The sequence below is a fragment of the Coturnix japonica genome, chromosome 19 (assembly GCF_054131305.1).
Source record: "Coturnix japonica strain WE chromosome 19, WE-NBRP24, whole genome shotgun sequence".
Lineage (NCBI taxonomy): Eukaryota > Metazoa > Chordata > Aves > Galliformes > Phasianidae > Coturnix > Coturnix japonica.
The window spans coordinates 10,475,974-10,493,398 of NC_140681.1; the positions used below are offsets into that span (position 1 = coordinate 10,475,974).

The following is a 17,425-nucleotide window of genomic DNA, read 5'->3' on the forward strand; positions in this document are numbered from 1 at the left end:
CTCCAATAGCCCTATCTGTAATGGCCCCAGCCAGGTGGCATAGAGGGATGGGGCATGTGCTCCTGCCCAAGGTCTGGCTGCAGCTCTGGACCGTTACACAGCCCGGCTGGAGGCACAGGAAGGTGGCCTCCCAAAATGGGGTTTTTATTACAGCCATACATCACGGCAGCGGCCCGATGTGGGCAGACGGAGGTGATTTTTCTTCATGGTTTACAGACAAATGAGGGGAAAGAGAATTGATGTGAACTTTGCTATAGTGAGAGGTCGGCCATACGGGCAGGGCGATGGCTACACTTGTGTTGGGCACCGTGCAGAGGGGCTCTGCCCTGGTCCACCTGCACAACCCAGTGTAACACCCCCTCCCCTCAAGGAACAGCCCCAGCCCCACAGTTACCCACAGCCAGCAGCCCCTCTGCAGCCCCAGTAACTGCCCACCTCCTGCACAGGTGGATGGGAGAACCATGTCTGCCCCAAGCAGCCACTGTGATCCTCCTCCCAGGGTGATGCTCAGTGGCTCCGAGCAGGGTTATTAATTGCAACTGACTTTCATTAGCACTGCAAATGTGGTGTGGATGTACAGCTCCAGGCTGGCTGTTGTTTGGTGAGATCTTGATTGCCCTCGCCACAATTAGAGTTGCCTCCAAACACCACGGTACTGCCTGGTGTAAGATAACAGTTAATACCCTCAAATAGTGACTATCAGCTTCTCCAGAAGGTCCATAAATATTAATGCAATTCTAATTAGTTCCTTTAAGTACATTGCCCAAATTAAGCATTTCCTCAGTAATAAATCAGCAGTGCTTTGGCATTCTGCTCATGCCCATGCAGATGATCACAAGATCATGGCTCCCACTGACAGATGGCATTGGGCTCAGAACTGCAGCCAACTGGGGGTGTGCTGTGCCAATCTGTGCCATGGAAAGCTGTGCCATGTTGTGACAAGCCATGCTGATGTGTGACCAGGTGTTCCATGCTGTGCCATACCAAGCTGTGCCATGCCATGCTGATGTGTGCCAACATGTACCATGTTAATGTGTGCCATGCCAAGCTGTGCCTTGCCATGCTGATGTGTGCCAACATGTGCCATGTTAATGTGTGCCATGCCAAGCTGTGCCTTGCCATGCTGATGTGTGCCAAGCTGTGAAAGGCCAAGCTGTGATGTGACGTGATGATGTGTGCCAACCTGTGCCATGCCATGTTGATGTATGCCAAGCTGTGCCATACTGTGCCATGCCGTGCTGATGTGTGCCTAGCTGTGCTGTGCTGTGCCCAGGTGGAAGGCTGGCAGCCTGACTGGTAACACTCCTTGCTGGCTATTCTAAGGCTGCTGGGTGAGCACCTGGCAGAGCTACACAGGGCCCCATGGAAGTGTAGGTATCACCTGTCATCCTTGGTGCTGTGTCACTCGGTGATCCTGGTGCTGGAGCAGGGACCCCCACGCTGCTGCTGGAGCTTTGGCATGTGGTTGTGAGAGAGTTGTCAGTGATAAAATATCTCCTAAGGACTTCAATGTCATTGATACAGAAATAAACACAGTATTAGATTCAGAAGAGGAAAGGGAGCCCAGACACCACCAAACAAGCAGACAGTGCCCTGTGACCTTAATCAGGAGTAATATTATTAATACATTTTCCCCAGGTGCACCTAGAGATTTGCATTTCCAGCAATTTGCACAATAATGAGGCAAGCTGACCACGCATCACCTCTGCAGCAGCCACCTCTGAATCAACAGCAGTGTGCCAGCAGCTTGTCAGCTCCAACTGCAGCTGTGCATCCCTGCACTGCCCCACTGCCTCCAGTGCAGCTCCTGCTTCTCCTGGCAGTGGAGAAGAGGGTGTGGGATGGGATAAAATCAAGTGGGATGGGATGGAGTGGGATGGGATGGAATTAAGGGGGATGTAATGGGATGGGATGGGATGGGATGGGATGGGATGGGATGGGATGGGATGGGATGGGATGGGATGGGATGGGATGGGATGGGATGCAATGGGATGCAATGGGATGCAATGGGATGCAATGGGATGCAATGGGATGGGATGGCTCTCCTGGTGCTGCCTTTACTCTTCCACCTCTCAGAAGGAGGTGCATGTGTCATACTCAGCTTTGAGCTGAGGGCCAGAAATGCCATGCATCCGCTGTGCTCTCCAGCACTGATGCTACTGGAAAAGAGCAAATACCAAACTCATTTGCTTGAGGAGAAATTAATACAGTGTGAAGCCTGTAGTAGGTGATTTAAGAACTGAGTTTAAAATCGCAACACAAATAGATTTTTTTATAAGGTCAGAAGAAAGATTAAATGCTACAGACAAGCACAGCAATTGCCATTTCAAGCATCACTTTTGCCGTAACTATTTGGGGCTGAGCCGTGTCCTAGTGCTGCCCACGTGGATCAGAGCCCCCTTGCTCTGGGTTTGGGACTGGATCACATTCCCCAGCAGGAAGAAGAATTGATGCCAGGAGACATGAAAGGCTCCAAATGTGAGGTTGCAGTGGGAAGATGCCCCCATCCATCACGAGGAGATCGTTATTGGGTAACACCCTGCGCACCGGGCTGATTTCACACCTTATCTGAACCCAGCAGCTGTGCCCTAAATCCTGAGTGCCGCGCCTGTCTGGAGGAATTCGGCTGCCTGTGTTTAAAATTAGTGTTAGCATCTATCATCTCCCCACACCAAATGGCTTCTGTGTCGGCTCTTGGCAGCGCTCATCCGTCACCGGGCACGGCGCTGCCCGGCTCAATACCCTCTCCGTCAATGTCACAGGACCCTTCATTGGCAAAATGTCACCCAAAGGACACGTGTGACAGCCTGGCCCTCTCCTTCTGCTGGCACTGCTGGTGGCGATGCCCCCCGCCAGCCCCCCAGCCTTGATGCTTCAGCATTGTGGGTGTCATTTGCTCCCCGTGTATCATGCCCAGTTTCAGAACCACAACCCCACTGCCTGCCCCAACTCCTGCCCCCTCCTGTGCCATGCGGTGTCAAGGCACAGGGGGCAATGCCTGACAGTGGGATGCATGGAGCTCCTGTACCATCAGGGAAGTGCCATAAATAACATCCCATTAGCGCAGCGCTGCCACTGTGCTGAGTGACTGATTTTGCTGGCTCCATTATGGGCTTCATAAACAGAGTCGTTTATTCCCAGCCTTTGCTCCAGTGCCTCCGGGGATGGGAGCTGTGCCTGCTGCTGCTCCATGGTGGTGCAGCCCCGGTGCTGAGCTGCGTGCAGGGCTGTACCTGACACCACACGTGTTGGCAGGGCACAGCCACAGGGACCCCTCAGCACAGGGAAGGATGGGTGTCTGTACCCAGGAATGGGTGATATTTGTGCCTAGGGATGGATGGGTGCTGTGCCCAGAATCAGAGGCAGCCCCACATGGACACTGCAGCTCCTGACACTGCTCAGCTCAGGGCTGGCTGCTCCCCACGGGCCCATCCAGAGGAGGTGGAAGTGCAGGTGGTGATGCCATCCTTGCTGGGTATATGGCACAGCCTTCATACACAACACAGCTCACCATCTCCTGCCTGGTGCTGTGATGGCACCGCAGCTGCGTGGCTGCTGCCCAGCAAGGAGCTCTGCCAGGCAGGTGATGGCGGAGCTGTCGGCGTGATGAAAAGCCTCCTGCAGCAATGCAGATAACATACAAGCACAGGTCAGGCGAGGCCCGTGTAGCCCATCCATCAGGCGCAGCAGCTACAGGCTCTTCCCGTGCCACCATCTGATGCATGCTATCCGCCACAAATGTGTTTCTTCCCCCAAGGTTAAACGGATGAGTGAGGTTCAGGCAATGACAGCTCTGCTTGCCCTGTGCAGGCGATAAACGAGCTGAAAGAGCCAGAGGGAAAAAAAATGGTTTGTTTGCTGTCAAATGCTCCTTCTGATGGTGCTGGGCCAGGTGCTCCCTGCAGAGTGCCAGCGGCATGGAGGCGTGTGTGAGGATGGGGATTGCCCCCAGCCCAGCAGCAGCACAGCTACCAATGGGGACAACCACTGCTGCACTGGGTGCTGCATGCAGGTGAGGCTCAGCTCTGTGCAGGAGGGCACGTGGGGTGATGGTGCAGGCAGAGCCATCCCCAAGGTCTGAGAGCTGGGACCCCCTGAATGCTGTATTGAGGACTCAGGGCTGCACCTCGCACCCCGACCCCTTTGGGCTGCTCCAGCTCTCTGCAATGGGCTGTGGAGGGCACCATGCCAGACTATGTGGGCACTTTGGGACCCCCATACCCCAGTCACTGCCGCCCCCACCCTGGCTCAATGTCACACCCCGGGGCCTGTCAATGTGAGAAAGCTTCAGTGCCGATAAGCGATCGGGCTGTCAGCCACGGCGTGCCTCTCACTCGTGATTTACTGCAACGCCGCTAACGGAGCACAGATTTTTCTTAATCTAAATTGAAAACTACTCAAGTAGAAAAATAATTTCATTGCCTCATCTGGAAGGAGCCGGGGCCGGCTGTACCACGTTCCTGGCTCGGTCCCCATGTCCCTGTGCCAAGCAGCTGCATGATGGTCTCTGTGGGACAAGCAGTGCCCGACGTGGGGCAGAAACCTGTCACTGCAGCAGTGGGGTGTGAGGGATGCGGGGATGTGGACACGGGTTGGGGGTGGTTTGGAGTGGGTTCATTCCAGGAGTGTTTGCTGAGCCGGATAATAATGCGCCCAGCGAGCTGCATCCCAAACATGCTGCCAAATTAAAGGAATTATTTATTTTTTTTTTCCCCCTTTAATTTAAAAGTCACCGCTGGGAAATCTCCACCGGCCTCACCAGCTATTTCCCCCCAGGCTGATTTTCTGGAGAAATCCTTAATTTTGATTGTCACACTTTGTAGAGTTTAACTCGGGGAAGCAGAGCCATAAATAAGGTGCCACTACGGCACCGTAGCTCCAGCTGTGCCGGGGCTTTGAGCAGTGCTGTGGGGGCTGTGGTGGGAGCACCTCTCTCCTGCACACCCCATTTAGCCCAGCCTGGTATACCCAGCATGATTCCATGGCTTTGCTCTGTTCTATCACATGCTGCCCAGCTCCAAGGAGCTCCATAGCAGAGCTGCCCCCAAGCAGGGCTCTTCCTCTCCTTGGCGTGGGATGATTCCCAGCTCCACCAGCATTTAGGAAAGAGGAAATATCTGCCCACACGGTGCTGAGCTGCAGAAAGGTTACAGCCAATTTGCATTTTACCCTTCAGTAATTTCAACACTTACGGGTGCAATTAAGAGGCAAGTCTGGAGTTATGAAGCCATCAGCACGGAGAGACCTGAATACTAACAAATGCCTGCGTGCGGTTGCCATCCCGGGCCGCCTGATTTATCCATGATGAAGTGGCAGTGATGCCAGCGGATGGTATCAGCCACAGTGTGGCTGCATTAAACATGCATTTTTGAGCTGCTTATTGGCACAGCCTTCATCCAGCACTGGAAGGGTGGGATTGGTACAGGACTGGCTGCAGGGCCGTGGCACTGGGACAGGTAACAGTGTAGGGATGGGGCTGTCCCCACAGCACTGAGGGGCTGAGACCCCCCTGTGCCCTCCCCATATGGGGCCGGGTCCCTGCAAAACCCCATGCCCCTGTCCATCCTGTGCATCAAGGCATGCTAAGGGAAGGACAGGCTTTGCCTTAAAGCTTCATCCCTATTTAATTGGATACCTTCAAGCCCGGGCTCACGATTCCTTCAGCAATTTGGTATGAGATTTCTTTCTCTCCCTCCATTATCCACTCTGATTAACTCAGCTGCACCTGTCAGCTTTTATTCCACGGTGAGGGGAGTGCTTGAGAGAGCCTGTTAAAATGCATGAGCTTTGGCACGCTCGCTCTCTCCTGGCCAGTGATGCCAAACCAACACAGGTCGGGCAATGCTGGGGCTGGGCTGGGTCAGAGCCCTACACCCCCCACCCCATAGAGCCCCCATCTCTCCCCAAGGCTGCTTAGCACCAGTGGATTTTCTGCTTTGCAAATGCTCATTTCACATTCCAGTTACGACTCGTTTTCTTTTTTTTTTTTCTCATTTTAATAAAAAAAAAAGGAAAACATCCGGAAACGTCGCAGCATCCAAGAAAGAGCAAGATCTGACATCATTAACAAAGTGCCTTCAATCAGGCTGTTTTCCTAATGGTTTGGCATATCAACCCACGCCTCCCCGACCCCCCCCTACCCCATCTTTGCACTCCCAACCCCCTGAGGCATCATTTACATTTCTTAATAACCCCTCATTAATATGCATGATGCGGGGAGGGCAATAACGGCTGAGCGCACACCACTAATTCAATTTCAGCAAGGCTCCGTGTGTTTAGTTAATCACCGGGGGACCCGGGTTACTCAGTACAATTATTTATAGGGAATTAGATCTGGAGGCATCTGGATTGAAAAGCAAAGCAGGGATCAAACCAAGGCAGAGATTCTCTCTGCAGTGCTATGGGGCCGTAGGGCCGTGATCTCCAGGTGAGGGGTGCAGCACAGCCCTCCTGCAGCTCTGGGTGCTGGACCTGCTTCATGTGCCAAGAGCTTCTGTTCACATCCATCCTTTCGATTATTGGAGTTGGCTGGGTGGGTGTTTTTTGATTGTTTTGTGTTTGTTTTTGCTTCTGGTTTTGCTTTTTAATTCAATATTTTGTCCCTGTGCTCGCACTGCCCTCACTGCATGAAAACACACCGTTATCCAATCCTGCCCTGCAGCAGCTCGCTGAGAATTGAGTTTCCTGGGCTGCAATAAGGCTGTGCTGGAAACACATCCAGGAGGAGCCGGCAGAAACCAAAGGCTGTTCCAATGGCAGCTGCATTGCACAGCCCTGTGCTGTGCTCACTGCCATCACATGGGGCCTCTATTGCTGCCCCTCAGAGCCCCCAAATACCCCTCAGAGCCCCCCAAATACCCCCAATACCCCTCAGAGCCCACCCAGTGCCCCCAAATACCCCTCAGTGCCCCCAAATACCCCTCAGAGACCCCTAATACCCCTCAGAGACCCCCAAATACCCCTCAGAGCCCTCCAGACCCCCCCCAATACCCCTCAGAGCCCACCCAGTGCCCCCAAATACCCCTCAGTGCCCCCTAATACCCCCCAGAGCCCCCCAAATACCCCTCAGAGCCCCCCAGTGTCCTCCAGACCCCCCCAATGCCCCTTAGACCCCCTCATTGCCCCCCATTGCCCCAGCACTCGGTGAATGGAAGCCAATAGAGCCAATAATTCTCCTCTATGTATCTCAGCCCCGCAGCTCAGATTTGTGGCTTTCATTTTGCAGCTCCATCCCTTTCCCGGTCCCTGCGGGGCGCTGGGCCCCCTCTCACACGTTATGGATGTCTTTAATTCCTCTCAGCGCCCTCCTGCTGAGGTAACAACGCCGCTGGGCCGTGAACAACGATTCGGGCTCCGAGGCAATCAAGAAATACGCTCTATAAGGTTGGTGCCGAGCCGAGCTGCCCCCACCCCAATTACCACTCGCATCCCACACGTGTCATGGCGGCGCTTTACGACGGTGCGGCGTTTTGCGACAGCGCGTCTCAGCTCTCACTTTCCGGCAGAGTGGCTCCCTCGCAGTGCGCCTGCTCTCCCTCGCTTTACGGCACGGTGTCGTGCTATCCCGGTGCTTTACGACAGTTCGGCGGCGGTGGGGCCCGGTCGGTGCTATGGACGTCGGGGAGCTGCTGAGTTACCAGGTGGGATGGGGGGAACGGGATGGAAGCGGGGGGGCCCTGACCGTGCTGACACTGTGATACGGCTGCAGATCCGGCTGCCTCAGGGCTGGGATGGAGCTGTGTGTTGGTGCGGCCTGTCCGCATGTTCCCTGTGCTTTATATCCTTATTAAATGTCCAGTTATTCTTCTGTGCTTCTTAAATATCGGGTTATTATGGTTGTTTCTTGTGTTCCTTTGGCTGAGGTGAAGGAGAGTGAAGCATTATTTGTATCAGTGTTATTTATTTGTTGTGTGATGCAGTTTATACCTATGGAATGTAAAGGTAAACCTGTTAGTTACTAGTTGACTTCTGTTGGTTTTAAGCCTTTATTCAGATTTTAGTTTGGATTCTTTTTGCTTTTCTCATGCTCTGAAAATGTTGAGGCCTTCATAGCACCATCCTGCCCTGGAGCACAGTGTATGTTTGCTTTTGATCCCTTTGGTTTTCCCATTGCTCTGTGTTGGGCTCTTTGCCTGCCCTCGGTTTGCTGCCATGATGTGGAAGCAGCACATGGAGATGCACTTTGTGGCTGCCAGGTGTTGCAGCAGCTTCTCTCGCTGTTGAGTTTATCCATCAGATTCCAACTGAGATTCATTCTGCAGGTGTTCTGGTTTTGTGCTCTCCAGGTCTCAGGACACCAATGTTTCTGTGTCAGGAGGTGATGTATTGCATGAGAGCAAGAGCTGGACTTCACGTGTCCCCAGATTCAGAGCTCTGGAATTAGGTAGAAAGGTGAACAGAGGTGAGAGGGAGCAGGAGGCAGCACAGGAGCTCTGGTTCTGATAGACACAGTCCCTTCAGTGCGGTACCTGCATCTGTAACATTGGAATGAAGGCAGGGAGTGGTGGGCTTTGCCTGCAGCTGCTGTCCTACAGGCAGCACAGCAGGGCTGCCCTGTGTATGTTCTCATAACATTCAGAGCAGCCAGCCCTGTGTTGTGCCTGTGCGCATGCTGCCTCGTGTGTGGTGCGACAGAGCCAGGTCAGTGGTAGAGCTGCTGCTACCAAGGCAAGGCTGATGGGTAGCTCATAAAGCAGCTCCTGCCCTGCTCCGGTTCCACCTGCATGAAGGTTCATGCTCTCGTCTCATGGGATTCTGTATTGGGATAGCTTCATCCATCCTCACTGCAGAGCAGCAGTGGCTGTCAGGGAAGGGCTGGGTGTGATGGCTGCTGTCTGATTTTAACCTGCTGCAAATGAGTCAGTTTCTCAGCTTCCCTCAGCAAAGAAGCCCAGTTTTATATTGTTTCAAATTGTTTTCCTCTAAACACTTAATCCGTGCCTTTGCTTAATCAAGATGTTCTCCCTCAGTGCCAGGTTTGGTGTGGAAGATTTTGGGTTCTGTGCTGCCAGCTGGGCACTCGATGTCTGTCAGAATGGGAAAAGGAACCTCCTGCAGCAAAAAAAAAAGGCCAAATAAACAGACCCGGCACCTGGCAGCTTATACAAAGCTCAGTAATCCATAAACTTTATGTGTTGCTGCAAAACAGTTGCAGATGGTCTAAACTGATGATTAAATATTGCTGCTGTGCTGCCCAGAAACACTGTGCCCAGATCCTCCGTGTCTGCTTTCTGATTACAGCGGGTAATTATAGGGACAAAGCCAGCTCTGGTTATTTTCAGACATCTCTTTCAATTGGTGTGGGAGGGAATAAGGGAGATTATTTCCATTCTCGTTAAATGCAGATTTCAGCTCTGAGTGATGATTATGCATTGCTAATTTTTTAATGAAATATTTGTGAAATGGGATAACAAAAGGGGGAAGCTGTAATGGGGTGCAATTTGTGCAGCAGGTTTGTCCTGCTGTTGGAACTGGTGGAGCACTGCTTGTGATGGGATGGATCTCAGCATGTTGTTGGAGGGGCGCAGTAATTCCAGCTGCTGGCACAGGCTGTTTGCTGTGGATTGGTGACATAATGGATGTGTCTGATGGTGGAAGCAGCAGAGCTGGGCAGGCTGCTGGCTGCTCTCACTGTGTCTCCTGGTCAGAGCGTGATGGCCTCATGCTTGTGACCCCGTGCCTGGAGCTTCTTTGGTGTGGCTCCTGCAGCTGTGTGCAGACCTTGTGCTCTCTTTCTGCTTGTATCTTTGGCCATCAAAGTGGGAAGTGTGGAAGAGTCAGCCAAAGAAACCAGTGTGCTTCCCTGCCCTGCTGCTGGGGCTGTGGCACGTTGGGCTCTGTCCTTGCAGAGCATCCCAGGTCCAGGGATGGCGTAGTGTTTGTACAGTGTTTGTACCCTCCAGATAAACATGCAGCTTTTGGTCATTGTATATATTGTATGTATATTATTGTATATATTTTTGGTGGTTTGTTTCACATTTCCATATGGCAGCCATATAAAACAAGGAGGTGAAACTTCATCTGTGTGCCTCTCATAGTACAACGCTGCCTCAGGGCCTTGTGTGCCTTACTGTGGGGGAAGGTGAAAAGGGAAAGGATCTGTTCTATTAACTTAAACTGTCCATGCAGATGCAGCTCTGTTCTTCCTTCTTTCATTTGGAGCACTTGGGTTTCCTAAGGGTACCACATTGTCCTGGTACCAGTTCTCAGTCTGTAATGGGCTATAAAGAAGTGCCGTGCTTTGGTGCCAAGTGAGATTGGCAGCAGCCTGATTGGAAGCAAAATTCAAAGGCTGGAAGCAAATTTCAGAAGCCAAAGATACAGACAGAAAGAAGGTGGCTGTGGAGGTGTGAGGTTTGCTTTCGGAGCCCTGACCCAACAGCTGCATTCTGCAGTGCTGCTCTGCGTGTGTTGCAGTTGGCTGACGTGGCCACACAGCAGCAGTGTCACTTATGAAGATTTATTTCCGATTTCATGAACTAATACTTTCAGAGCTTCACAATAACAAGGTTACTTACGAGGTAGACGCCTAGGTAATATGAAATTCCTTTGGCGAGGTTTCTCTGAAGCTCCCTGATATTGAAGGCAAGCTTTAAAGATGGAGATCTTTTATATCCATGCAGCCACTGCTCTGAGTGGGGCAATGCAGCCCCGAGCTGATCTTCACTCCGAGGTTTGGGGCATCACCCTCTGCAGCACACAACGGGATGCATGTTTGTGATGTGGGGGGAGCCCTGAGTGCAGGTAGTGCAGCACAGACACAGGAGGATCCTTCTGTACCACTCAGCAGCTGTTGTTTCACTGCTTTTCATAAACATCAGCTTCCTTATTAATAACCTTGTGTGTGTGTGTGTGTGGTGATCTCGGTGTTGGATTGAAATGGAAACATCTTCGGAATAAATGACTGCAGACACACTGCATTCAGTGGGAAGAAAATTAAGCTCAACTCATAAAGCCATTTAAAAACGGTTTTCTTCTGCTCTTTCCAATGAATTCCAGCTTTGTGCCAAACGCACCTCAGCACAACCGAGTAAAAAACAATCCATCCACGTTGTATTTATTAAACAATTAACTTTCCCTCTTCTTCCAGCAAGATGAAAGTTGGGTGCGTGCAGCTCAGCAGTGATTTAAACAAACACTGTGTGTGTGTGTGTGGCTGCTTAGCAAAATGCTGCGGTCAGAGCACAGCGCGTGCTTAATTCCTGTTGGTTGCTAACAGTCCTTTAGGAAGAAACGGTGCAAAACAAAGCTGAAAATCAATGAGCAGAAGTTTAATGCTCGCCTTAAATCAGCTGCTCGTGGCTGCGCATCTCTGGTGTATTGGGCAGGAATGCAGGTGCTTCACTTCTGCCTTGATTTCTTAGTGTTAATAGCACCGGGTGGAAAAATTGCAATATTCTCAGTAAGGTTTAGCATAACATCAATAACAAAAGGAAAAACCTTAATGCCTGCTTAATAACGCTTGCCTGGGAATTCAATTACTGTCTATTGCCAGTGTGTTGGCAGCATTAATAATTGCATGCTGGGCACTTCCATAATTTATCATAATGACTTCTGTTATGTATTATAGAAGATTCCCCCCTCCTTTCTCCCCCTTTCCCCCCCCAACAATGCATAAATACAAAAAAGGATAAAAATAATTGAGATTGAAACAGGATGTAAATGCTGCTGCTGTGGATTGTGTACTCAGAGGAAATGGGGTTGGTTTCATGATGGAGTTTTAATTTAGGTTTTGTTCTGTTGATGTAGTCCCTGCCTGTGGTACATTACTTTGCATCTAACAAAGCACAGCTCCCTCGCTCCCTCATTACTGCTCCGGTCTCATTGGATTTTCCTTTTTTAATGTTTAGAAATGAGAACAAGGAATGATTTTCTGGAACTTGAACTGAGAAACATGGAAGGCGAATGTTGCAGGGCTGTGACTGCCAGCCCTCAGGTCTCTCCTTTCTCTATGCGAGCCTTTGGATTCCTCTCTGGTTTGATTCCAGCTCAGTTAAAAGCTGGCCTTGCACTTGTGTGAGTGTGCTGTGATTTGCAGTGTGTCAGACAGCCCCACACTAGAGGGGCTGGTATTTCTGCTGTGTGGCACCTTAGGAAATAGGTTGGACGAATGTTAGGCCTGAGAAAATAAGAAACCACCTTCCAGGCAACTCGAGTGGCTCACAAAGTGTGAATGCGTCTGAATTCTGTTCTTAATGCACTTGCTGCTGGTAAGTAATAACGAATCAAATTCTGTTTTCCTGTAGCTACAGAGCATAGAATACTTGGTTGTCCTTCAAAAAGTGTGAGCAAGACCAAATGTAATACCCTTATCATTTTTGGAGAGAGTTTTTCTTCTGTTGCAAATGCTTTCATCCCCTCTAGTCTGAATTAAAACATGGGATTAGGGTTAATGGATGTTTTCTTGTCCTTGGCAAATTATGTTTAATTTTGCCAATTAAATGGGAATTGTAGGATAAAATGATAGGTTGTTCCAAATAAACTACTGCTTAATCTGTTGCCAGAGCCCTGCAGAGTTGCAGCGAGCAGCAGTGCTCCTATCCTGCATTGCATGAATTGGGCTTTGATCTCTGCACGGTGCTCGCCAACTTCAGACAAAGGGATGGGGGAAATCAAGGGGAATTCACCATAAACTCACATACTAGGTGGGTACAAATGTTATATTTCACTCCTATATGCTTAAGCATATCTCTCTGCTGTGCCTCAGACATGAGGCTCTCAGCTGCCCCAGCTGATTCCGGAGCCTCCAGGCTGCCCAGCCACTGAGCAGTGCACGTTGGCACTTCTCATCTGTAAGTACCGCTCTGTTCCCTATGGAGATATTTTCCCACGAATCACATTCATAGATCAAACAAGGCAGGCTGTTGACATAGCTCTTGGCAGAGCCATCCATCTCATCATATGATGTTCCCCTTATAACTAAATTCATTTCCTTTCTGGTTTTCAGAGTTTGGCGCTGTGTGAGGAAGAGCTTTAAACAACTTGTCCGAATTTCCTCAGCACGTTTGGTACCGTTGGTGCTGTGCTTTGTGAGGGTCGCAGGAGGGCTGCACTCACTCACATTGTTTCTTTCTTTGTAGCCTAACCGAGGGACGAAGCGGCCCCGTGATGAAGAGGAGGAAGAAATCAAAGCACGTCGGAAACAAGTGAGTGCGCGGGAGCATGGGCGTCATAGGGAAGAGGAGTCTGCTGTGCAGGAGGAAACCGATGATGAGAAGAAGAAACTTCTTCAGATAATTGAAAGGGATGGAGAAGAGGAGGACGAGGAGGTAAATCATGGATGTTCTGTGGGAAAGGAGCAAGAACTAAACTGCTTCTCTGAGCTGTTCTTTTTGTACCATATAGGTGATGAAGCTGGCTGGTCATGTGCCACATACAGCCTAAGGTGGGGTTGTTCTTTCAACATAAGGATAACTTCTTAAAGGGGGGGAATGTGAAGGGAGAGAATAAAGATTTCAGCCTGTATTAGGTGAGGGGATGCAAATTACCTTTTAGATTGTATTTTTGGAAGATGTTTTCTGGATTCTGTATGGTTTTCTAACTGTTATTCTCATCAGTACTCCCAGGCATGCAGCTGCTCCCCTTCTCCTTCTGTTTCTGACTGTGCAGCAGCTGCAAATAAACATTCTTCTACACAAGAAAGGTCTTGGGTCAGCAGAGGGGGGTAGCAGCTGTCAAGGGCAAATGATTTCAAGCCTTGGAGACAGAAATTCAATGCGGCACTGGCCCTTCTGCCAAGGGCCAGGGAAGAGATTGCTATAAGTGTGACACGTGGATTGGTGTGAATCTAAAAGATATTCCCTTCCTGATGTCTCTGTCCAGTTTGATTTTATTTTTTTAACTTGAAATAAATACACTCACTGCTGCAGAATCTTGTCGGTTCGTATCATATCGCTCCCCTTTGCGTATGGCATTGCTAGCGTTCATCTCTGAAAATCTCCCTTGTGTTTCTGGTGTTGAGCTATTGCCATGGCAGTTAGCTGCTGGTAGTTGGTAGTTGAAGAAGATAATGCTGGATTTCTGTAGCGTTTGAGCTCCAGGATGAATGGTTGCAGGCAGAAGCCCTGCTGGGCGGCTCGAGTCGTGTGGATTCCTGCACTGTGTGAGCCTTTGTCAGGTGCAGCTCTCCCACCCAGCCGTTGGAAGGGCTGGGAGTCCAGCGTTCCTTTAGAACTCCCATCTCTTTCTTATTATCTTGGAACACAGTTAATCCAAGCACCATCAAAAGGCTCTTTGTATCAGTAAATGTGATGGAGGCAAGCTAATCTGTAGGGCACTGTAATGTGGTGTGCATAAAAAGCAGATTCTAATGGAGATGTTACAGTAATACATATTAGAGGAAGCAGAGTCAAATGAAATAGAGGGGAGCAGCGTCAGTACCTGTGATGGTGCTGTTGTGGATTGAAATTGTGCCATTGGAGGAAGAATGTGGTCTGTGTGTTGCACTATTGATCACCAGAATGGGGTGGTGACATAACTCTGAAGTGCTGTAGCAGGTTGGACTTAAGAAGGTAGAAAATCCAATAGTAATGGAAGACTTTAACTATCTTCCCTTGGACTGCTGTTGTTATTGTAATGGAGTTTGCTGAAGAAATTGAAATTCTTTATCTGGTTTCAGATTGCTGCTTCAATTCACTCCATAAGGAATCCTTAATACCAGAAGCAGTTCTTGGTTTAACCATGAGTGGGATGAAGAGCATGGTGTAAGGGGTGCAGAGGCCTGGTTTCTTTTCTGTTTTAAGAACTTTTCTGTAGTAGTGATTGCGATAAAAGAAATGCCTTAAAATCAGGAAACAAGGAAAATAATGGGATTGTATTTGTAGGTAACAGGTAGGGAGCTAAAGCTGCATTACTGGTGTAACACTGACAATTGAGAAATGCTTTAGAAGACTTTTCCAAAATGAAAGGGAAGTAGTAGAGTAAAATATTGATTTTTTTTGATTTTTTTTTTAAATTTTTTTTCCTTTCAAAAAAGACTTTAAAATAGAAGTGAAGGCTTATCCAAGTGAGGAAAACACGATAGAACATAAACTCAGGGCAGTTAAATGTAGATCTGCAGAAAGACACGGCGCAATGAACTTGTGGAAAGAAATTGCCCATGGGCTTAAGCTGCTAGTGTAAATTTACTGTGTTCTGTCAGGAGCAGAAAGCTTCACTAGGGCTGATGGTGCCAGATAGGGCCATTGCAAATAGCTGTTTTTGTCGCTGATCCTTCATTTCAGACAGTGTGGTCTCACTGAGCTGCTGCGTGCACCCCCTTGAAGCTAACCTTGCTAAGTTCAGTTTTCTGCTCTTTCCAATTTGATTAGGAGGAACCTTTGGATGAAAGCTCAGTGAAAAAGATGATTCTCACCTTTGAGAAGAGATCTTACAAAAACCAGGAGCTGCGGATCAAGTTTCCTGACAATCCAGAGAAGTAAGATTGTGCTCAGCCCCTCTGTACCACCACTGTGGCCTTGGCTTTTGTTTCAGCCCTAAAGTGACTTCTTTCATTTACATAACATACCATACATGACATACATGACCTACATAACAACAGTTATTGCCATTAAGCTCTTATAAACTGCCTTTGAAACTAACTTTCTTAATCAAAAATGACATTATTGAGACTTCTGATGGAGACCCATAGATGGTTGGGGGGAAAAAAAGTCATTTTCAACTATGACATGAAAAATATAATTTGCAACCAAGGGAAATGTTCTGATTTATTAAATTCTTGCTGTTTTTACAAGACTAGGAAACTGAAATTCTGATTCCTGTTCTTTTTATTTTGGGAGCACAGAAATGAAATGAAGTTTCATAATTTCCCTTTTAGGTATCTAAAGAAGTTGCTTTGTTTCCAAAGCTGTAAGCTTTTCATTCCACATGACCACAGGGAATCATTGCTGAGGCTGCATGTAGCTGGGCTTATGTGGGATCTTATGAGAAGCTGTTGCTCTCTTTTTGGAGGAGGGCTGTGTCTGTAAAGCACAAACAATGTGCTTTTCTTGTCTTGCCTCAGGTTCATGGAGTCCGAACTGGATTTAAATGACATCATTCAGGAGATGCATGTGATTGCGACAATGCCGGACCTGTACCACCTGCTGGTGGAACTGAATGCTGTGCAGTCTCTCCTCGGGCTGCTTGGACACGACAACACAGATATCCTCCAGTGGTTTAAAGTAGCTCTCCCGTGAGAGGCTTTCTGCACTCCTCTGTAATCTCCTATAACCTGCTTGCATAGGCTGCTGCTGCTATGTGTTTTTTTTCTCTTCTTTTCCACTACACTGAATTTATGCCTTCCTTTTTATTTTTCAAGCGAGGCTTTCTTTGTTCAAGTAATATTGATTCTGATTTTCTTTTTTTCCCCCCCACTGTTTTTGTTCTCCTTTCTCGTTTTATGAACCTTTCATCTAAGTTTGAGTGGCTGTGTTGGAGTACAAACAGATGAATGGCATAGCTGAAGCAACGCAGCAAAACAGCACAGCAAAAAACTGAAGCATGGGCTTAACAGCATTATAACCTTGAACTGTGTGCAGCCTTTGTCTGGAACAATCCCTAGTAAAAATGAGACTAATATGCCCTTTTTTATAGAAGGCTGAGCTTATGCTTTCAGCTCTTTGCCATGGACTAGCTCACCATGGTGCTACACCCTATTTTATACATGTGAAATATCCTTCGTGTGCCCATAGCTTTGGTGTGTTATTCTCAAAGCTGGAATTTGTGGGTAGCCCCTCTGATGGTGTAAATAGCAGTGACAGTTCTACAACCAGTTATTTCTTGTGTCCCTAAACCTGACCCCTGTGTACAGCTCTCCCTTGCTCCTCTAAGGACGCTTCACAATTTTCTCTCTATACTGTTAAAGTTTTAGTAGTCTGGTATAGAACTGTTGTTTGCTGAACATCCTTGTGCCTTCACGCCTGGCCTTCAGCTGATAAATAGAACTGTGCTTTGCCCACCATTGTGCAGCCTTTTAAATAGGGCTCAATCTGCATTGCTTGTAAAATACTCTACGGTAGATTAAACTGAAGTGTTGTGACATGATTTAAGAGGTCTTCTGTTGACATACGTTAGTGAATAGAAGGAGCAATGAACCTGATTGGGAAGGGCACTGGACTTTGTCTTGGGACCGCAGGAGGTTTGTGGTATTTTCTTTTTGTTGTACGTGGCCTAGGGAAAGTCATTAATCCTTGACTTTTCTTTATCTATAAAGAAGTAGACAGGACTCATCAGTCTTTCTGAGGTGTTTTGAAACACGCAACTTTAAAAGGGCTTTTAAGAAGAAAATGTTGTGGTCTGGTGTAGAGGAGTTGCTTAGAAGTTGACTCCTTGCAGCATAAATGCAAGGCAGGTTATTTTCACTCAACCTGCTTATTGAGATACGCTTTACCTTGCTATCAAAACTTGTTCTCTGCCACTTTTGGCACATCATGAACATGTCCAGATA

General features: G+C 48.7%; 1 protein-coding gene across 3 annotated transcripts in view; it reads left to right on the forward strand.

Annotated features, from left to right (window-relative positions):
• The first annotated feature begins 7,569 nt into the window (after positions 1-7,569).
• The window catches only part of CTNNBL1 (catenin beta like 1), a 37,631-nt gene continuing 27,775 nt past the window's right edge, over positions 7,570-17,425 (forward strand). The window contains exons 1-4 of one of the 3 annotated variants that reach the window (XM_015882064.3): positions 7,570-7,640; positions 13,080-13,268; positions 15,309-15,415; positions 16,001-16,140. In XM_015882064.3, coding sequence (XP_015737550.1) covers positions 7,611-7,640; positions 13,080-13,268; positions 15,309-15,415; positions 16,001-16,140 — 466 coding nt within the window. In that variant the 5' untranslated portion in view covers positions 7,570-7,610. Of the gene's footprint in view, positions 7,641-12,490; positions 12,645-13,079; positions 13,269-13,342; positions 13,385-15,308; positions 15,416-16,000; positions 16,141-17,425 lie in introns of those variants that run through there. The other 2 variants (XM_085520409.1, XM_085520408.1) reach the window with 2 other exon arrangements.